This window comes from Carcharhinus amblyrhynchos, chromosome 1, assembly GCF_965287045.1.
Source record: "Carcharhinus amblyrhynchos chromosome 1, sCarAmb.v2.hapA, whole genome shotgun sequence".
Lineage (NCBI taxonomy): Eukaryota > Metazoa > Chordata > Chondrichthyes > Carcharhiniformes > Carcharhinidae > Carcharhinus > Carcharhinus amblyrhynchos.
Window position 1 is genome coordinate 168748180 of NC_137324.1, and position 19468 is coordinate 168767647.

At 45.3% G+C, this 19468-nt stretch overlaps 1 protein-coding gene across 1 annotated transcript in view; it reads right to left on the bottom strand.

The window, feature by feature from the left end:
* Window positions 1-19468, bottom strand: part of nrg1 (neuregulin 1) — a 204323-nt gene that overhangs the window by 151216 nt on the left and 33639 nt on the right. Inside the window, exons 2-3 of the mRNA XM_080195081.1 lie at window positions 15807-15981; window positions 8099-8217 (exon numbers count right to left, since the gene is read on the bottom strand). Coding sequence (XP_080051207.1) covers window positions 8099-8217; window positions 15807-15981 — 294 coding nt within the window. The remainder of the gene's footprint in view (window positions 1-8098; window positions 8218-15806; window positions 15982-19468) is intronic.

Below are 19468 nucleotides of genomic sequence, written 5' to 3' on the forward strand. Positions count from 1 at the left end.
CTACACTGTAGGTTTATATAATTCTCTGACCAGTAGTGCATCAACTACAATTTCGGAATCACTGCTTTATTAGTATTTTCCATGTGTATTTTGACTCCAGATTAATGCCAGATTTCAACCCACTGCTGCTCACCTATTGTTCCATATTTCCACCTCACTGCAGACCCATTACCAGATAAGAAGACACATCTTCATTCAATACAGCCAGACAGAAATACGGTTCACAATCCTTTGGGAGAAGTAGTTTCTCCATCACTCGCATGTGGCATTCCTATCAACTCAGCACCAATGCAGTCACAGTGAACCACAAGATTGTGCGGTAATGCACTGATACCGCAATGGGTACAGCAGCAGCCTGTACACATTGTCGCTCATCAGGCCTGAGGTGACACAGAATTAATATTGGGACGCTGGTGACAGCTGTATTTAACACAGAGAGATAAAAGCCTGCCAACAGATCGATAAGACTTTTTCTGTTTCCTCCTTAACCCTGCACAGAGTGAAGAGAGACCTCGAAAGGACGAGAGCTCAGCTTTGATTCAAAATTGTAAGGTAATTTGAGATTCCAAACTAAGAACTCCCTCCATTTAATCCACTTCCGATTGTAAAGAAATCACCATTGCAAGATCCAGTTTCTCCTCCAATAATTCTGGGGCTTTTCTTCTGGGAGTTCAACTGCCAGTTTAAAGTTTATTTATTAGGCTCACAAGTCGGTTTACATTGACACTGCAATGAAGTCACTGAAAATCCCCTAGTTGCCACACTTTGGCATCTGTTCAGGTACACTGAGGGAGAATTTTGCATGACTGATGCACCTAAACAGCACGTCTTTCAGACTGCGGGAGGAACCGGAGCACCCGGAGGGAACCCAGGCAGGCATGAGAACATACAGACTCTGCACAGGCAGCAACCTAAGCCGGGAATCGAACCCAGGTCCCTGGTGCTGTGAGGCAGCAGGGGCGAACCACTGTCCCACCATGCCAACAATATTATTTCTGAAGTTTCAACGGGTACCACTGGGTTGGAGGGTGGGGATTTGAGGAAGAACTGGATGCAGGCTTAGCAGAATATAACTGCAGTGCTGTGGAGAAGGATTCGGGGCGGGGAGGGGGGTTTTGTGTGAGACTGGTTGGATTGAACTTACAGGGGGCCAACACAGACATGGCGGACCAAATGACCTCCTTCTCAGCTATATGATCCCAAAGTACCCTCTGAATATTTGCAAAATGTGGCTTCGCTATCTTTGAGCCTGTGAATCTCTTATCTTCCTGGCTGGATGGAGGGATTATGTCCCTTTCAATTCAGGGGAAAAAGAGAGGATCACGCTTTAGCTGTGGGATAAATGATTAACACAGGCATGTTACTGCTGCTTAATGGGGACCCTTCGAGAACCACCCAAATTTGTGGCTTTGAAATTGCACCAATTTAGCAGAATGTCTTGAGCCTGACAAGGAGCTGATATACAGGTATTCATCTGTGGAATTTATACTTTCGGGGCAAGGTTCACAATCTGTTTCAGCAATTCGACAGATACCAGCATTAGACAGAGCAACCGGCTCTGCTGCACATTATTAATGGAGTGCATTATGGATGGTAATCAGCGAGACACGGCAGCTGAACAGGAAAATGAAAATATTAGAGAAAATGACTTTATCAAAGAAGTGCAGCAAGGCATTGCGGGACAAATAAATGTGGAAGCCTGGAAGAAAGCCTTGTTCCAAATCCATCTCTCAGTTCCCTGCTTTTTTTGTTGTTTGCAAAGACACTGCTTTTAGCTTGGCTTAGATTTTACGACAGCTTTAGGTGGGGGGGGTGGTGAGGGTGTGTGTGTGTGAGGTAGGAAAGCAATGGTCAAGCGGTATTATCACTAGACTATTAATCCAGAAAGTCAGCTGATGTTCTGGGGGCCCGGGTTCAAATCCCGCCACAGCAGATGGTGGAATTTGAATTCAATTAAAAACAATCTGGAATCAACACCTACTGATAATCATGAAACAATTGACGAGAAAACCGACCTAGTTTACTCATGTCCTTTAGGAAAGGAAATCTGCCGTCCTTAACTGGTCTGGCCTACAAGTGACTCCAGAGCCACAGCAATGTGGTTGACTCTCAACTGCCCTCCAAGGGCAACTAAGGATGGGCAATAAATGTTGCCCAGCCAGTGATGCCCACGTTGCACAAATGATTAAAAAAAGTTACAGGGATAGGATTTGCTCTGGGTTCTGAACAGGCAACAATTTTACGCTGGGGCAGGCAAGGCCTGAGAGTGGAAGTCCATCCTTGCTCCAATCCAGGTCCTTAACAATTGCCCACTTAGCCTCAATCTTTAGGCCTGGCAGATGAATTGAGCCTCCATGAGGGAAGGCCAAAAAAAAGTTAGACCTAGGGCAACAAGGGGAGGTGCCCCTATCAGAAGTATCTTCAGGCTCGATGACCTCTGGACTTCCGTTCCCATCCCTGGGACCCTGATCGTGCCCCCCTTCCACTTTGTCACCCTCAGGCCTTCCCTATCCTCCTCACCTTGGAACTCCTGAGAGTTACCTTTCTCTCCAATTTCCCAGACTCGCTCGCAGTTCTTCTTCTGTCCACTGCGGCGCTGTGACTGCAGGGGCCAGAGAGCTGCTGGCCAATCAGATTGGCCAATAGCTCTCTAAGACAGGACTTTCAATCAGAGGCCGGAATTCTACCGCCCCGCCCGCCATAGGAATCGGAGCAGGCGAGGGGCGGACAATGGGAAGGTCCGTTGACTTTGGGTGGGGTTTGACTGTTTGGGGACAAGCAAGACTGTAAAATCCTGCCAAGAGAATCCCTGAGTGTAGAATTCAGCCCATTGAGTCTGCACCAACTATGCAAAAGAACATCCACCCTTCTATATATATATATACACACCACCAGTTCAAATTTCACCATGTTCTGTGGTGGGATTTGGAACCTAGGCCTCCAGATCTGGCTCTGGGGTCCCTGAATTACTAGCCCAGTGACAATATCACTGCGCCACTGTGGCTACTATCACTGACTCAGCACAGTGTGGGGATTGAGCAAAATTCAACACAATCCCCGCCCCCCCCCCCCCCCCCCCCACCAAACTCCTCTTCCCATAAAAGACTTTACCAACTCAAGTAAGGTAGGGAGCAAGAATGAAATGAGGCCCTTTTTGGAATATGGTTCAAGGATTTTAAAAAAAGTGTCGTGTTATTAGCTTGTCGGATGTTTGTCAGACAATATAAGTTCAGGTCACAGATTTCAGGAAGAGAGGAAGAAAGTGATTTCCTCTCACTCAGTAGCTTAGACATGCTTCGACACAGCTTTTGTGCCTTAGCTGATAACATAAAGAGGTTTCCAGTTACTGCAGAGATCTTTCTGTTCCTCACATTTCAAGGCGAGGAACCTCTTGCCAAGAAGGCAAAAAGCCCGAGCAGAGAAAAGGAAAGAATCTGTGCAAACGACACTCCATGTGTGAGCACAGCAAGTGGATCAGAGATTCCGGATTGCACTCTTCTCTTGAAATGGGAGTTAGTCAATGCCTTAAATTGGGGAATTCATTAAATTTTTTTTGGATTTAGTCATTAAGATAATGCACGCAAAACATCACATTTTGTACACGAGTGACCTTGCACGTGTTGAAGAAAGACTGAACACACGCCACCCAACTCACACTAAATGCCTTCCCAACTCCATCACGTCTGATTATATTTTGCAACAGAATAGAGGTTCCATAGAATCATAGAAGATAGAATCTCTCGAGAAGGAGGCCATTCAGCCCATTGAGCCTGTACCAACAACAATCCCACCCAGGTCCTGTTCCATAACCCCATGTGTTTACCCTGTGTAATAAGTCCTCAGAGGTTGATGTCCCTCCACCAAAATTCCTTCATTTACAAGTCCGACAACAGCATACCGAGTGCTATCAGTTAGCTGTCTACACTAGGAGTCCCAGAGGAACTGACACGTCTGGTTCAATACAAAGCAAGAGGCTCCCTGATTGGCCCATCAATTTGGCCCTTAATCAGGGAGCTCATAGTCTAACAGGCCCACCTCAATTGCCTGATTAAAATTGTTACACCCTAACCCGCACAGCTTTGGAGTGTGGGAGGAAACACATGGGGAGAACTTTCAAACTCCACACAGACAGTCACCTGAGGCCAGAATTGAACCCAGGCCCCTGGCGCTGTGAGGTGGCAGTGCTAACCACTGTGCCACCGTGCCGCCCAAGTTTCCAACCTGGATGTTGCCCCACTTTTAACTTCACACTTTTCAATGCAAAAACAAATAGCATTTTGAAAGGGATTGAAAAACTATCCAAACAATGCGACTCAACTCACTCAACAGGGAAAGAAGCCCAATCTGACTCCAAGTGCCAGCCTTCCTTGTTTCCAACTAATACCGTTCATGTTCGAACTTTTCCAGAACATGGGACATACCTCTTTAACAAACATCAACGGATTTATCCAGAGCCTTCAAAATATGCCAAAGACACAGATTCAACAACCTTGTCCAACATGTACTTAGCGTTGTGAAATCAGAAACGCTTAAATCGGATCCTCTTTCAGACTTGCTAACACAGGCCAAACATAACACCTGCTGTCAGCCTCAATAAATGTTATTTAATCTGCGTATTGAAAAATGGCTTTCAGAATGTGAGCTCCAAATACATGAGCTCTGCCGAGCGCTCAAATCCACAGAAAACATGGGTTTTTGGCAACAGATTCACTTTGAGAGTTCTTGAGATTTTGTTGAGAGTCCGACTGTTCTCTCTCAAAGCATGGCACGCCCTACTCCATTTATTCATTGAAAAATTCAAGACTTGAACAAGTGTGGAAATCTGCCTGTGGCTTTGCGCTCAAAATCTGTTCACTTCCAATCACTTAAAGGCAAAAGAATATAAAGGTGTTTACAAGGGGAATGAAGAGTTCAGCCCATGATCCTTCCAGGAATGGCTCAGTTAGAACAAAATTGAATGGTCTTCACTAATAGCAATTTTCTAACCAATCCCCATTTCCCAATCTTCCCACACCTAGCAATGCACTAAGGCTGACTTTTGTCTGTTTCCATAGTAAGTAATTCCTGGCACAGGTCACTGGTCTATTGCCAGGGGCTTATAACTTGCAGCGGGGGAGGGGGTAAGTTGAGGGGGTGCCATACCACATCTAACGTAGCTGACCGGGAGTCTCTCCCACTCTTACCGACAGCCATTGATGTGTTTGGAAGGATTTTGCAAGTTGACCATGTTCTTTCTGAATGCACGTTCCTTGGCCCAGCAAGTCCTGGGGTGGGACTCAAAGTAAGAAGTCTCACAACACCAGGTTAAAGTCCAACAGGTTTATTTGGTAGCAAACACCAACAGTTTTCAGAGCTCTGCTCCTTTGTCAGGTGAGTGGTGGGTTCTGATCACAAACAGGGCATATGAAGACACACACTCGGTTTACAGAATCCTGATTAGAATGCGAGTCTTTACAGCTAATCAAGTCTTAAAGGTGCAGACAATGTGAGTGGAGATAGCATTAAGCATAGGTGAAAGAGATGTATATTGTCTCCAGGCAGGACAGTAAGTGAGATGTTGCAAACCTAGGCAAGTCATAGTGTGACATGAACCCAAGATCCTAGTTAAGACCGCTTTCATGTGCGCGGAACTCGGATATCAGTCTCTGCTCAGTGACTCTGTGCTGTCATGTGTCATGAAGGCCGCCTTTGAGAATGTTTACCCGAAGATCAGAGGCTGAATGCTGAAGTGTTCACCAACAGGAAGAGAACACTCCTGTCTGGTGATTGTTGAGCGATGTTCATTCGTCCGTTGTCGTAGCGTCTGCATGGTCTCCCCAATGTACCATGCCTCGGGGCATCCTTTCCTGCAGCGTATCAGGTAGACAATGTTGGCCGAGTTGCAAGTGTATGTACCGTGTACCTGGTGGATGGTGTTCTCACGTGAGATGATGGCATCCATGTCGATGATCCAGCATGTCATGCAGAGGTTGCTGTGGCAGGGTTGTGTAGTGTCGTGGTCACTGCTCTCCTGAATGTGGGTAGTTTGCTGCGGACATTGGTCTGTTTGAGGTTGTACAGTTGTTTGAAGGCAAGAAGTGGGGGTGTGGGGATGGCCTTGGCGTGATGTTCGTCTTCATCAATGACATTGTGAAGACTCAAACGCAGAGCTTCTGGCTCAAGGTAGGGATGCTACCTACTGCACCACAAGCCATCCCTTCCAATCGGTTCTCGCAGTTTATCGTTTAGAATCTGTCTCAATACCTTCATTCTACCCAGTTTTCAGACTCGTGGAAGAGCCAATGGCCAAAGCCCAATGATAATGACACCATGTGACAAGCAGATCTTTAGATAACAACATAAAATCAACAGGGAATGAAATTTGCTTTAAGGATAGTTTCTTGTTTTGACTCTAGTCACCAGCTTTCTGTTGAAGAAGTATGAACTTCCTTTTTTTTAAGTAATAATGTGTTACACTTCAATGTTTACCAATAATGTTGGGCACATGGTGGCGCAGTGGTTAGCACCGCTACCTCACAGTGCCAGGGACCCGGGTTCGGTTCCCGGCTTGGATCACTGTCTGTGTGGAGCTTGCATGTTCTCCCCATGTCAACGTGGGTTTCCTCCAGTTTTCTCCCACACTCCAAAGATGTGCGAATTAGGTATATTGGCCATGTTAAATTGCCCCTTAGTGTCAGGGGGACCAGCTAGGGTAAATGCATGGGGTTATGGGGATAGGGCCTGGGTGGGATTGTGATCAGTGCAAACTCAATGGGCTGAATGGCTTTCATCTGCACTGTGAGATTCTATGATTCTATGATCCCAAGCATAAACCTATCATGGCATCCCCCTGGGACTGTGGCCCCCGGGGGAGAGGGAAATAGTCAGATTGCACCCTGGCAATGCCCCCTGGGGCTGCCCCAGCACAGGGTCGCACTGCTAAGTTGGCACCATACCCTGACACTGTCAACCTGGCAGCACCAACCATGGAAACTGGGAATGCTGGTGATGGCTCTGGGGGCAGGGGTGAGAGGGGGAGGGGTCCAATGTCTGGGGGGAATGTGGGGGTGCCAGCATTGACTGTTGGGTGGGAGGGACGGAGAGATCTGACATTTGGGGAGGAAAGTGGGGGGTGGGTGGGTGGGGGGGGGGGTGCGTTGTGGCTGCCAGCACTGACTTGTTGGCGGGAGGAGTTGGGGAGAGGTGCCAGCCCTGATGGGGGGAGAAATGGTGGCTCCAATCAGATGTGGGGGGAAGAGGTTCTGACTCTGATCGGCAGCGGTGGGGGAGGGAGGGGTACCGACTCTGATCAGGGGGATGTGGGGAGCGGTGCCAGCTCCAAATCTGATCCGAAGGGTTGGGGTTATATGCCAGCTTGGATTAGGGTGAGGGAGGAGCCCTGAGACTGCCGCAGGGTGAGAGATTTATTCACATTCTGATTGAGACACTCTTTAAAACATGGCGCCCTGATCTCAGCACAGCCATTGTCTTTATTTCTGCACTGATATGACTCCATTCCTTTATGGGGCATCGCTTGATGGGTGATACTCTAGAAAAATCTGTTTTCTAACCCTTGGCCCCGTATATTTTGGAGACGCATCATGAAGATTAGTGAGACAGCAAAAAAAATCCATCACTGCAAATTGTATTGCATTGCAAAATACACTAAAACATTTCCATCACTAGGCGAATGTAACTTAGCTTTTAACTCTCATATATATTAGATAGTTGTACATAAAAATCTGATTTGTTTGATGTTTTTTCATTGTTCTATGCTGAAACGCTAATAACTCAGGTTTAACAGAAGCGGTTGCATTCCATAAGCTGTTACTATTGAGCAATGCGCTCATCGGTTTTAGGCTCTGGGCCAACTGATACCTTATAATACATTTCTAATTTTTTTTTCTCTTGCTGCATATCTTTGTTCCTACATGGCTAATTCCACAATGTTTACCCCCACGGGCTTCTCTGAATCACAGGGTTTTGAGTACATTGAGCCACCTTGAGCTAAATAATTGTTCAAAGTGCAAGTGTCAGAAGTCATGGTCCTAAGCCTGGCCATTGTGAGTCAGCACAAACACATTTCCAGGGTATACAAGTCAGTGCAAAACATTCTTACCAGGCGTGACAGCGATGTTGCTGACAGATCGGTCCTCACCCTGCTGGTTGACAGCTTCACACGTGTATTCTCCAGCATGAGATGGCTTCACTTTGCGTATTTGGAGTTGCGATTCCTTCCTGTGAAACCAGGCAGAAGATCATTTCACCTTGGGGCACGTAACGGGAGAAAAGTAAAGTTATGCACACCCAAAGAGTTGACTGGACATCAGTGCAGCAGAGAAGCGATTGGGGGTCGCAATGACGGAGAGGTGATTGGATGTCATCGAGGAAATGATTGGGTGTCATCTCTCCGCAGTAATGACACCCATTCACCTCTCCGCAGTACTGACACCCATTCGCCTCTCCGCAGTACTAACACCCACTCATTTCCCTACAACCCTGACATCCATTCACCTCTCTGCAGTACTGACATCCATTTACCTCCCTACAACCCTGATATCCAATCACTTCTCCGCAGTACTGATACCAGTATGGGTATATGCTATTCAAAAAGAGAGGTACAGAGAAAACAAGGAACCATTGCCTGATGTTGGTACTGGGGAAGTTGCTCGTGTCCATTATCAAGGATTTCACAGCTCGGTATTTGGAAAGCAGTGATATCATCAGACAAAGTCAGCGTGGATTAACAAAAAGGAAACCATGCTGATGAACCTATTGGAATTTTTTGAAGATGTAACTTGTAGATTTGACGGAGGAGAACCAGTGGATGTGATTTATTTAGACTTTCAGAAGGCTTTTGACAAGGTCTCACATAACAGACTACTGTGTAAAGTTAAAGCACATCAAATTTCAGGTAATGTCTTGAAGATGAATTGAACCTGCGTCCCTGGTGCTGTGAAGCAGCAGTGCTAACCAGTGTGCCACTATGCCACCCTTCCTCCAGCTCCTCCCTTTTCTGTACACTCTCTAGAAGTGGCAAAGACAGGATGGACAACATCTTTAAAAGCTCTCTTGTGACAGTCAAATACTTGCACAGGGGTTTGACGGCAAAGTGTTCAGCCTGCGTCTGTCTAGATTCAAGCATTGTAGGGTCCTCAAGCCCAGCCTCCTCTCCAATTTGCCTTCTCCCTCAGAGAGGAGGGCAGTGAGGGGGAAGTAAAAACTCATAATACTGACAGCCATCTTCTTCCCCCACTCTCATCAACCCAGCCAAGAGAGTGGGAAAGTGCGAACATGCACATGTTGTGTGCACCTGTGTGCGTGAAAAATTAAAATATTAATATGAGCTAATTGTAGAAGCAAAAGCACATCCCACTGCTTAAGCAGCCGAGCACACTGTGCACTACCTCAAGGATGAAGAAATACAGTCTTTAACCCCACTGTGAAACACATTAAGGGCCGCACGCAGCATGAAATATTAATAAAGTTCTTTCTGTGAATCATTTATAAATGCATGTGCACTGGGTACTTTCAGACAGCCAAATGGATGAGTCTAGAGAGATACATTCGCGAAACCTTTGGACGCTGGAAAGAGAGAAAGCAAGGTCTTGCTGATATTATTAAAGTTTAAAGTTTCTGTTAGTGTCACAAGTAGGTTTACATTAATACATTAACGAAATTACTGGAAAAATCCCCTACTCGCCAGACTCCGGCAACTGTTCGGCTACATAGAATCATAGATTACCTGCAGAAGGAGGTCATTTGGCCCATTGAGTCTGCACTGATCATAATCCCACCCAAGCCCTGTTCCCATAACCCTTCATATTTACCCTGCTAACCCCCGACACTAGGGCTAATTTAGCCTGGCCGGATCATCCGGAGGAAACCCATGCAGATATTGGGAGAACGTGCAAACTCAACCCAGACAGTGAGCCAAGCCGGGAACTGAACCCAGGTCCCTGGTGCGGTGAGACAGCGATGCTAATCACTGTGCCACAGTGCCACCCACTTGAAGCTTAGCACTAAGCTGGAAGTGAAGTCTGCATCCAAAGTTCCTTGCGAGTGCTTTGCCCCTGCTGTTCATCACTAAGTGCTGAGTTCCATATTCCATTCTGATGTGTGGTAATGTCACAATTCTGTTGCTTATTTGACAGCGGGCACGTAACCCGTCAAAGCACAGCACCAGTGGACTGCTGGATCCAGTGTTTTGTATCAAAGTACTCACAACATAATCCACAGAGATCTACATAAATCTTTCAACAAACTCAACAGGGTGGACACTGATAGGGATGGACAGTAGGGTGTGACCGAGTGTGAAACTGTCAAGTCAGTCTACCATTCCAAGGCTCTCCCAGTGTTCACATTGATAGAAGGGAGGGTGTATATTGGGCAGCTGAATGGATATTGCTCACTTTACATCATCACCCAAAAACATAATGGTTGTGTGCTAAAAGAAAGGCAAAACATAGAGATGTTGGATATTGAAATTTGAAAAAAGGAGAAAAAGAGTAAGCATTCTCTCATAGAAACAAAACTTTAGAACAAATGACAGATGGCCCTATGGAGAGGTGGCAAAGGGGGGATGTTGCGGCAAAAGAATTTGATTTGATTTGACTTATTGTCACATGTATTAGTATGGGTACAGTGAAAAGTATTTTGTATCTTGCAAGCCACACAGGCAAAGAATACTGTTCATAGAGGAGGAAATGAGAGAGTGCAGAATGTAGTGTTACAGTCATAACTAGGATGTAGAGAAAGATAAACTTAATGCAAGATAAATCCATTCAAAAGTCTGATGGCAGCAGGGAAGAAGCTGTTCTTGAGTCAGTTTGGTACATGACTTAAGAATCTTGTATCTTTTTCCCGACAGAAGAAGGTGGAAGGGAAAATGTCCAGAGTGCGTGGGGCCCTTAATTATGCTGGCTGCTTTGTTGAGGCAGGGGGAAGTGTAGATAGAATCAATGGATGGGAGGCTGGTTTGTGTGATGGATTGGGCTGCATTCACAATCTTTTGTAATTTCTTTGCAGTCTTGGGCAGAGCAGGAGCCATACCAAGCTGTGATTACAACCAGAAAGAATCAGAAGAAATTGGATTACAAAAAGGGGGTCGAAATGGAGGGGAGGTTAATCTTCTGAGGTTGCTGAACTCAATGTCAAATCCAAAAGTCTAGAGAGTGCCTCATCAGAAGATGAGTTGCTGTTCTTCCACTGTGCAGTGGGCTTCACTGGACATTGTAGCTTGGTGCTGATGCTTGTTCTGCCATTAACACATTCTGCTATCTCCCCCCTATGCTACTATTAGCACCTTTGTTAGTCTTTAACTGTACCATTAACATTCCTTTTGCCTTGTGCCTATTACATCTTTGTCAAATCTTTCCTTAGTTCCCACATATCCTTGACCTTCTATTTTGCTGTAGCTTCCTGTTCGAACAGTATATAATCCATCACATTTCTCCCTCTCTTTAGCTCTGAAAAAGAGTCACGGGGACTCAAAACATTAACTCTGTTTCTCTCGCCACAGATGCTGCCTGACCTGCTGAGTTTTTCCAACATTTTCTGTTTTTATTTATAATGATTTTGAGTGTTTTCAGAAAATGGAAATTCAATGCTGTGACTCAACTGAGACAAGCCAGCAACTCTCTGTAGGTGGTGTACAACAAGCCTGTCACCCATTAATCAGAGACAAATCTTTAAGTGGGAAAGCTAAGAGAGGGAAGTACTGCCCTTTAACAGCGCCTTGCATCATATGACTGTTCTATATTGTAGCCGGAATTTTCTGACCGTTCACATCAGTGGGATTTTCCCAATCCGCTGCAGGGAATGGAGATTTGGCTGGCCACCAAGTTCTCCATCTTTGCTGCAGCGAGAGCGTGGTGTCAATGGGAGGCAAAATCGAGCCCTGTGCCTAAATGGAGCAAGAGTTTACTTGGAGTCTGACCGAGTTAAAGTTTAACGTTTATTTATTATTGTCACAAGTAGGTTTACATTAACACTGCAATGAAGTTACTGTGAAAATCCCCTAGTCGCCACACTCCAGCACCTGCTCGGGTACATTGAGGGAGAATTTAGCATGGCCAATGCACCTAACCAGCACGTCTTTTGGATTGTGGGAGGAAACTGGAGCACCTGGAGGAAACCAATGCAGACACGGGGGAGAATGTGCAAACTTCACATTGGAGTGACCCAAGCCAGGAATCGAAACCAGCTCCCTGGTGCTGTGAGGCAGCAGTGCTAACCACTGCGCCACCGTGTGACAAAGGACAGGCCCCTCATTGTAGATTTTGGGTGCTGTGTCACCTTTAAGTGCTCCAAAAAATTTTGCGACTCGAACACATGACATGTTGATTCATATGTTGGCATTCTCTTACCTCCCACTCTGGAGACTTGAGCACATAGTGTTAGTGTTCCAGCACAGTACTGAGGGAGTGCTGCACTGTCAGAGCTGGCACCTTTCAGCTGAGACAGTAAGCTCCCGTCGAGTCTGCCCTCTCGTTAAAATCTGTCATGGCAAGATCTACAAGCAAGCAGGTCTCCAGGCCAAAATTTATTCCTCAGCAAAACAGACCATCAGGACATAAGCACTTTGCCATGTACAGATTGGCTGCCATGTTTATTTATTAGTGTCATAAGTAGGCTTACATTAATACTTCAGCGAAGTTACTGTGAAAATCCCCTAGTCACCACACTCCAGCACCTGTTTGGGTACACTGAGGGAGAATTTAGCATGGACTATGCACCTAACCAGCATGTCTTTCAGACTGTGGGAGGAAACCAGAATACTCAAAGGAAACCCACACAGACAACGTGCAGAATCCACACAGAAAGTGACCCGAGGTGGGAATTGAACCCGGGTCTCTGGCGCTGTGAGGCAGCAGTGCTAACCACTCTGCCACCGTGCCGCCTACACTATAACAGTCCCTACACCTCACTTGACATTGGCTGTTAATCACTTTGGAGAATCCTGAAATCATGAGAAACATTATACAAATATAAGTCTCTTACTTTTTTTAAGGGAAATAAAAATTAGCCTTCTGAAATCTCTAAGTAGAAATTTTTATAACTCCTTCTACTTTGTTCACAGTTTGACTGAACTTTGGTTCGAATTGTAAGGTGGTACCAGGTTTGATCCCTGTCTGTGCGAAGTTAGCTAACCTCAGCCAAGGGGTGCTACAATTCATCACAGCAGCCGTAAGCTGAGGGAGGGGAACACTAGCCTGGCTGATCATTCCAAATCACCAGACTCTCCAGTGGTACATGTGTGTGTGTCAACAAAACTAAAATAGGTTTTCACTGCGACCTTCCCTTGGTCAAAAATCCTGTTGACAGTCCATTGTTGCAGCACTCATGGAAAAAAGAGGGATTATGAGAGGCACATTAAAGCAGGAGACTTCAAGAATGGAAACTGGAACAATTTAATAAGATTACTAAACTCAGATTTGTTCATTGACTGTGTTCATAGAATGGTTACTGCACAGAAGGAGGCCATTTGGCCTGCTGTGTTCATACTAGCTCTCATGAAAAGCTAACCCCACTCTCCCTGTCTTTTCATAGTCACCCTGCTTGCTGTTTTCTTTCTTTAGATAACTATCCAATTCCTTTCTATATAGGTCACACCTGAACCAACCTCCACCACAGACAATACATTCCATTTCTAAATACCTGTTGAATAAAAAGCAATATTCCCCACGTTGCTTTTGGTTCTTTTGACAATCAAGGTGAAGTCCTTTGGCTCTGGACCCTTCCACCAATGGCAACAGATTAGAGCCTTGGGCCAGAATTTTACCATCCCATCTATCATGGGAATCATAGCTGGGGACGGGGTGGGGGGGAAAGCATGGAATGGCCCGTTGACCTTGGGTGGGATTTTACGGATTCGGGATGAGCGAGCCTGTAAAATCCCACCCATAGAGTCATTGAGCTATACAGCATGGAAACAGGCCCTTCGGCCCCAACCGGTCCGTACTGACCACAGTGCACTCCCAGCTAGCCCCAATTGCCTGCATTTGGCCCAAATCCCTCTCATCCTTTCCCATCCATGTACTTATCCAAATGCTTTTTAAATGTTTCCCTTTATCCACTCTGTCTAGAATGTCTCTATCAAATCCTCTCTTTCAACCTTCTTTTTATTATACAGAAGAGACCCAAGCTATGTTGAACAATCTTTGTAACTGAAGTCTCTCACCCCCAGGACCATTCTGTACCAATTAACTGAGCTCCTCAACCTGTTATGTTGAGAAGTGTCTCACGGCTATCCCATCCCCCACGGCTCCTGCCCAGATGACATCAGTATTCACTATTCAAGCAATCACATTCCAAAATCAATAACAAGACAGATTTTTAAAAAATATGCATGTTAATATTAATGACTTTTTATAAAGCAGCGAATGTTCCTGTAATATAATGTAAGGGAACAAAATAGTCTTTGGTCCTGCCATCCTTCATTGCAAATCAATAGTCCTTTAGCTCCATCGTGCACCGTCCTCAAATAGAAAAGATAATGGAGTTACAATGCTGCATCATTTACAGAAAGCTCTCTTTTATGAACACATATTAGTTTGTCCTTTTCTGAGCTTAAAACAGTAACTTAATTTTAGGGTTCGGATGACACAGCTCCACTTCAGAACGGTTTCTTCATTTGATTTATTTTGTACCCATCTCTGTCCATGCCTCAAATTTCCTGCTGTCATCCAGCAGTTATCTCCAGACTCGACGATTCCACTACAGTCTGAGCTTGAGTTCGTTCATCCAGATCCCAATCCGCCTCCCTACACTTTCAGGCCTCGACTCCCAGTCCAACCAATACCTCCATTTTCAAATTCTCTTCCTCATGTTTAAATCCTTTCCTCGTCTCCATCCTTCCAACTCCTGTAAGTTCCTCAAGGACATTGCATTCCTCCAGTATTGGTTTCTGTACATCTCCCACTCTCCTGGTCTCGCCATTGGTGGCTGTGGTTTAGGTGCTAAGTTCTAAATTCCCTTCCTCACCCTCCCTGTCTCCTTTCCAGACTGCTCTTAAGGTCTATCTCTCTAACCTTTCAAGCACCCTAATGCAGGTGCTGTGGGGTGTGACAGGATGGAGGACTTTGTAAATAAGGGTTTGAAATTTATTTGCTGGAGTGCAGTGAGTTGGTGGAGAGTGAATGTCTTCGTCAACATAGAATCATAGAATCCCTATAGTGCAGAAGGAGGACATTTAGCCCATTATTGCTCATCCCCAGTTATCAATAGTAGGACAGGATTCATTTTGCTAAACAGGGTTTCGTCAGCAAAGCCCATCAGTGAGCAGTTAGATTCTCACTTCAAACCTGCAGACCACAAATCACCAGTTATTTAACTAAATTATGCAACTTGATATCCTGGGGCAACTTGGCATTTCAAACCCAGGACCCTGCACACTCTACCCAAGAGATGGAAAGCACCGCAGGTTGCATTTGTAGTCAGGCAGCAGGGACCCGGGTTTAAATTTGGCCTTGTGAGACTGTATGGAGTTAACGCAGTCTCCCCGTGTCTGCGTGGGTTTCCTCCAGGTGCTCCAGTTTCCTCCCACACTCCAAAGATGTGCAGGTTAGGTGGATTGGCCATGATCAGTGTGGGTGGTTAGGGAGATAGGGTGGGGTTTGGGGCCTAGGGTAGAGTGTGCTTTTGGAGGGCTGGTGCAGGCTTGATAGCTCAAATGGCCTCCTTCTGCCCTGCAGAGATTCTATGGAAGGAGAGATCGGTCAGATAACAAATAAGGTGAAGACACTGCCCATTGATCAAGGGATACATCTGATGAAATTGGTCCAACAGTAATTCCAGAAAGATACCAAGTTCAGAATTGGCCGTACCTTTTCTTTTTCTTAATCTTGATCTCTTTGGATTTTCTATTAAGCTCTTTTCCATCCTTGTACCATTTGATGGTGGGCTGCGGATAGCCTGAAATGGTTTCACATTTCAATATGAGCTTCCTGCCCTCATTCACCACCACATCACTCTTCAGTGGTTTGATCTTTGGAGCTGAAGCTGTGAGGCAAAAGGAGAAAAAAGGGTTAATCAGTTGTTTCCCGAAGTGTGAAGCAACATGAATATTCATAGGAATAGCCATTCAGTCCCTCGATCCTGTTCAGGAGGTTCAATTGGCTGGAGTCGTACAAAGCCCATCAATGAGAGGATATTGTTATTAACCACAGGGGTGGATCTTCAACTGGACAGGCAGGCAGACAACCAGCATTGCAAAATCTTCACTCATGACAGAAAATGCCCAATTTTCATCTCAGTTAATCTTGAGGCTCAATATTAGCTTCTCGAATTGCTGGGTTCAGCTCAAAATGGGCAGTCATGAAGTGACTGCCCATTTTAAACTGGATCATAGAAGCCATAGATTCTCTATATTGCAGAAGGAAGCCATTTGGCCCATCGAGTCTGCACCGATTCTTTAACAGAGGCCCTAACCTTGTAACCCCATGTATTTATCCCGCTATTCGCCCCCTAACCTGTACACCTTGGGATATCAAAGGGCAATATAGCATGGCCAATCCACCTAAACCACACATCTTGGGACACTAAGGGGCAATTTAGCATGGCCAATCCCCCTAACCTACAAGTCTTGGGACACTAAGGGGCAATTTAGCATGGTCAACGCCCCTAAACTATACAACTTGGGACACTAAGGGGCAATTTAGCATGGCCAATCCATCTAACCTGCATATCTTTGCACTGTGGGAGGAAACCAGAGCACCTGGAGGGAACCCATGCAAACATGGGGAGAATGTGCAAACTCTGCATTGACAGTGACCCAAGCTGGGAATTGAACCCAGATCCCAGGCGCTGTGAGGCAGCAGTGCTAACCACTGTGCCACCAATCTTCCTGGAGGTGTATAACAGCAAGCCAAATCCTGGTCATCCCTTTCACAATGACTCCTAAACACGCTTCACTCACACTGAAGGCAGAATTTAGGAAACATGCTAGGAACTAAAGCAGCAGAATGAAGGAAACTGCTGTTGCTTTAAAAGTGGTATCATTACGATCATGTCCAGGTCTTTCGACAAGGTTGAAATTGTTCACCTTTGATGCTATTTGAAAAAAAACAGGCATTGCCCATCAACATGGGAAGTACCATTAGTGACAGAACCACTTGGAAAAATATCACTGAAGTATCAGAACTGAGAAAGAAGGAGGCCCGTGAAAATGTAATAATTAATTGTGATAAAGTAATATTGTGATAAGGATTCATACAGTGCAGAGGAGGTCCTCTAGCCCATCGAGTCTGCACTGACATGCAAGAATCATCTGATGTCCCAACTAATTCTATTTTAATAGCACTTGGCCCGTAGCCTTGAATGTTATGATGTGCCAAATGCTCATCCAGGTACTTGTTAAAGGATATGAGGCAACTTGCCTCCCCCACCCTCCCAGTCAGCACATTCCAAACCGTCAACACCTCTACTTTCTCAGAAGGCCAAGGAAATTTGGTGTCAGCTACGACTCCCACCAACTTTCACAGATGGCCCATAGAAAGCATTCATCACAGGTTGCGTCACAGCTTGGTATGGCTCCTGCTCTGCCCAAGACCGTAAGGAACTACAAAAGGTCGTGAATGTAACCCAATCCATCACGCAAACCAGCCTCCCATCCATTGACTCTGTCTACATTTCCTGCTGCCTTGGCAAAGCAGCCAGCATAATTAAGGACTCCATGTAGCCTGGGCATTCTCTCTTTCACCTTCTTCCATTGGGAAAAAGATACAAGAGTCTGAGATCACATTCCAACTGGCTCAAGAACAGTTTCTTCCCTGCTGCTGTCAGACTTTTGAGTGGATCTATCTTGCATTAAGTTGATCTTTCTCCACACCCTAGCTATGACAGTAGCACTACATTCTGCACTCTCTCATTTCCTTCTCTATGAACGGTATGTTTTGTCTGTATAGCACGCAAGAGACAATACTTTTCACTCTATGTTAATGCATGTGACAATAATAAATCAAATCAAATCAATCACCACCCTTTGGATAAAATAGTTTTTCCTCTCATCCTCCCTGAACCTCCTGCCTCTCACTTTGAACCTATGACCCCTTGTGGCTGACCTTTCAACTAAGGGAAATAGCTGCTCCTTATCCACTTTGCCCATGCCCCTCATAATCTCGTACACCTCGATCAGGTCACCCCCTCAGTCCTGTATGATATGGTAATGATATTATTATTTTAAGATATTCCCACTTTCAGGAAAGACCAAAACTAGAGGCCATAAATGTATGTTAGTCATTAATAAAACCAATGGGAATTCAGGAGAAACCTCTTTATGGAGAGTGTGGTTAGAAGGTGGAAACTGCTGCCACAAGTAATTAAGGGGAATCAAATAGATGCATTTCGAGGCAAACCAGACAAACAAGAGGGACAAAGGAATAGACGGATATACTGATAAAGTTAGATGAGAAAGAAGCTCATGTTTAAGTATTAGTGTCACAAGTAGGCTTACATTAACACTGCAATGAAGTTACTATGAAAATCCCCCAGATGCCACACTCCGGTGTCTGTTCAAGTACACTGAGAGAGTATTTAGCATGGCCAATGCACCTAACCAGCACATCTTTCAGATCGTGGGAGGAAACCGGAGCACTCGGAGGAAACCCACGCAGACACAGGGAGAACATGTAGACTCTGCACAGATGGTGACCCAAGCCGGGAATCGAACCCAGGTCTGTAGCTGTGAGGCAGCAGTGCTAACCATTGTGCCACTGTGCCGGCCATGGGTATACTGATAAAGTGAAATAAAGAGGACGGGGAGGAAACTCATGTGGAACATTAACACCACATGGAAGGGTTGGGCACAACGGCCAGTTTGTGCACTGGATGTTCTCGACAATTCAATGTTGAACTGCAGGCCTTTTAGAATTCAAATGTGCGTTTGTAAGCAAAATTTAGCCAGGAAGAGTATTGTATAAAGATCAATATAAAAGCACTTATCATTTGTGAAGAAATTGACAGAGATCACACTGATTGGAGTTTCTACAAAGTCAATATTTGGAGGTTTTTCAATAGCCAAAGCTCAACTTTCATTAATTGTTTTAATTACAAAGACACCTGGAAGCCAATTAAATCATCGTCCTCATTATAGTCGTCACTGGCCCAGCTGCCTTGAGCTCCCACAACATCTGCACAATAATAGCCCACACACTCCTCATTAACAAACAGTTCAAATGTGCGGCACTGATGTGTTGTGCTCATTTAAATTCAATTATCTTCAAAATGTTCAAATAAAAGCTTTTCTTTTTAGGAATAAAAACAAATATCTTGGAAGGCGTTCAAAATGGCTGAGACTCAACAACATCGCTGGGATAATCAGGGTGAATTAGCGATGAGGACTCTGAACTTACACTGTGGGATATCAGTGCACAGACTCTTCATCTGTTCGACTGTAATTCCTCTCTCCCCGTCTCTGCTGGCTTCTCAGAGGCGTTAACACACTTTTGTTTCACTGTGAATATTCTCATTGGGTTCAAGTCTCTCCATG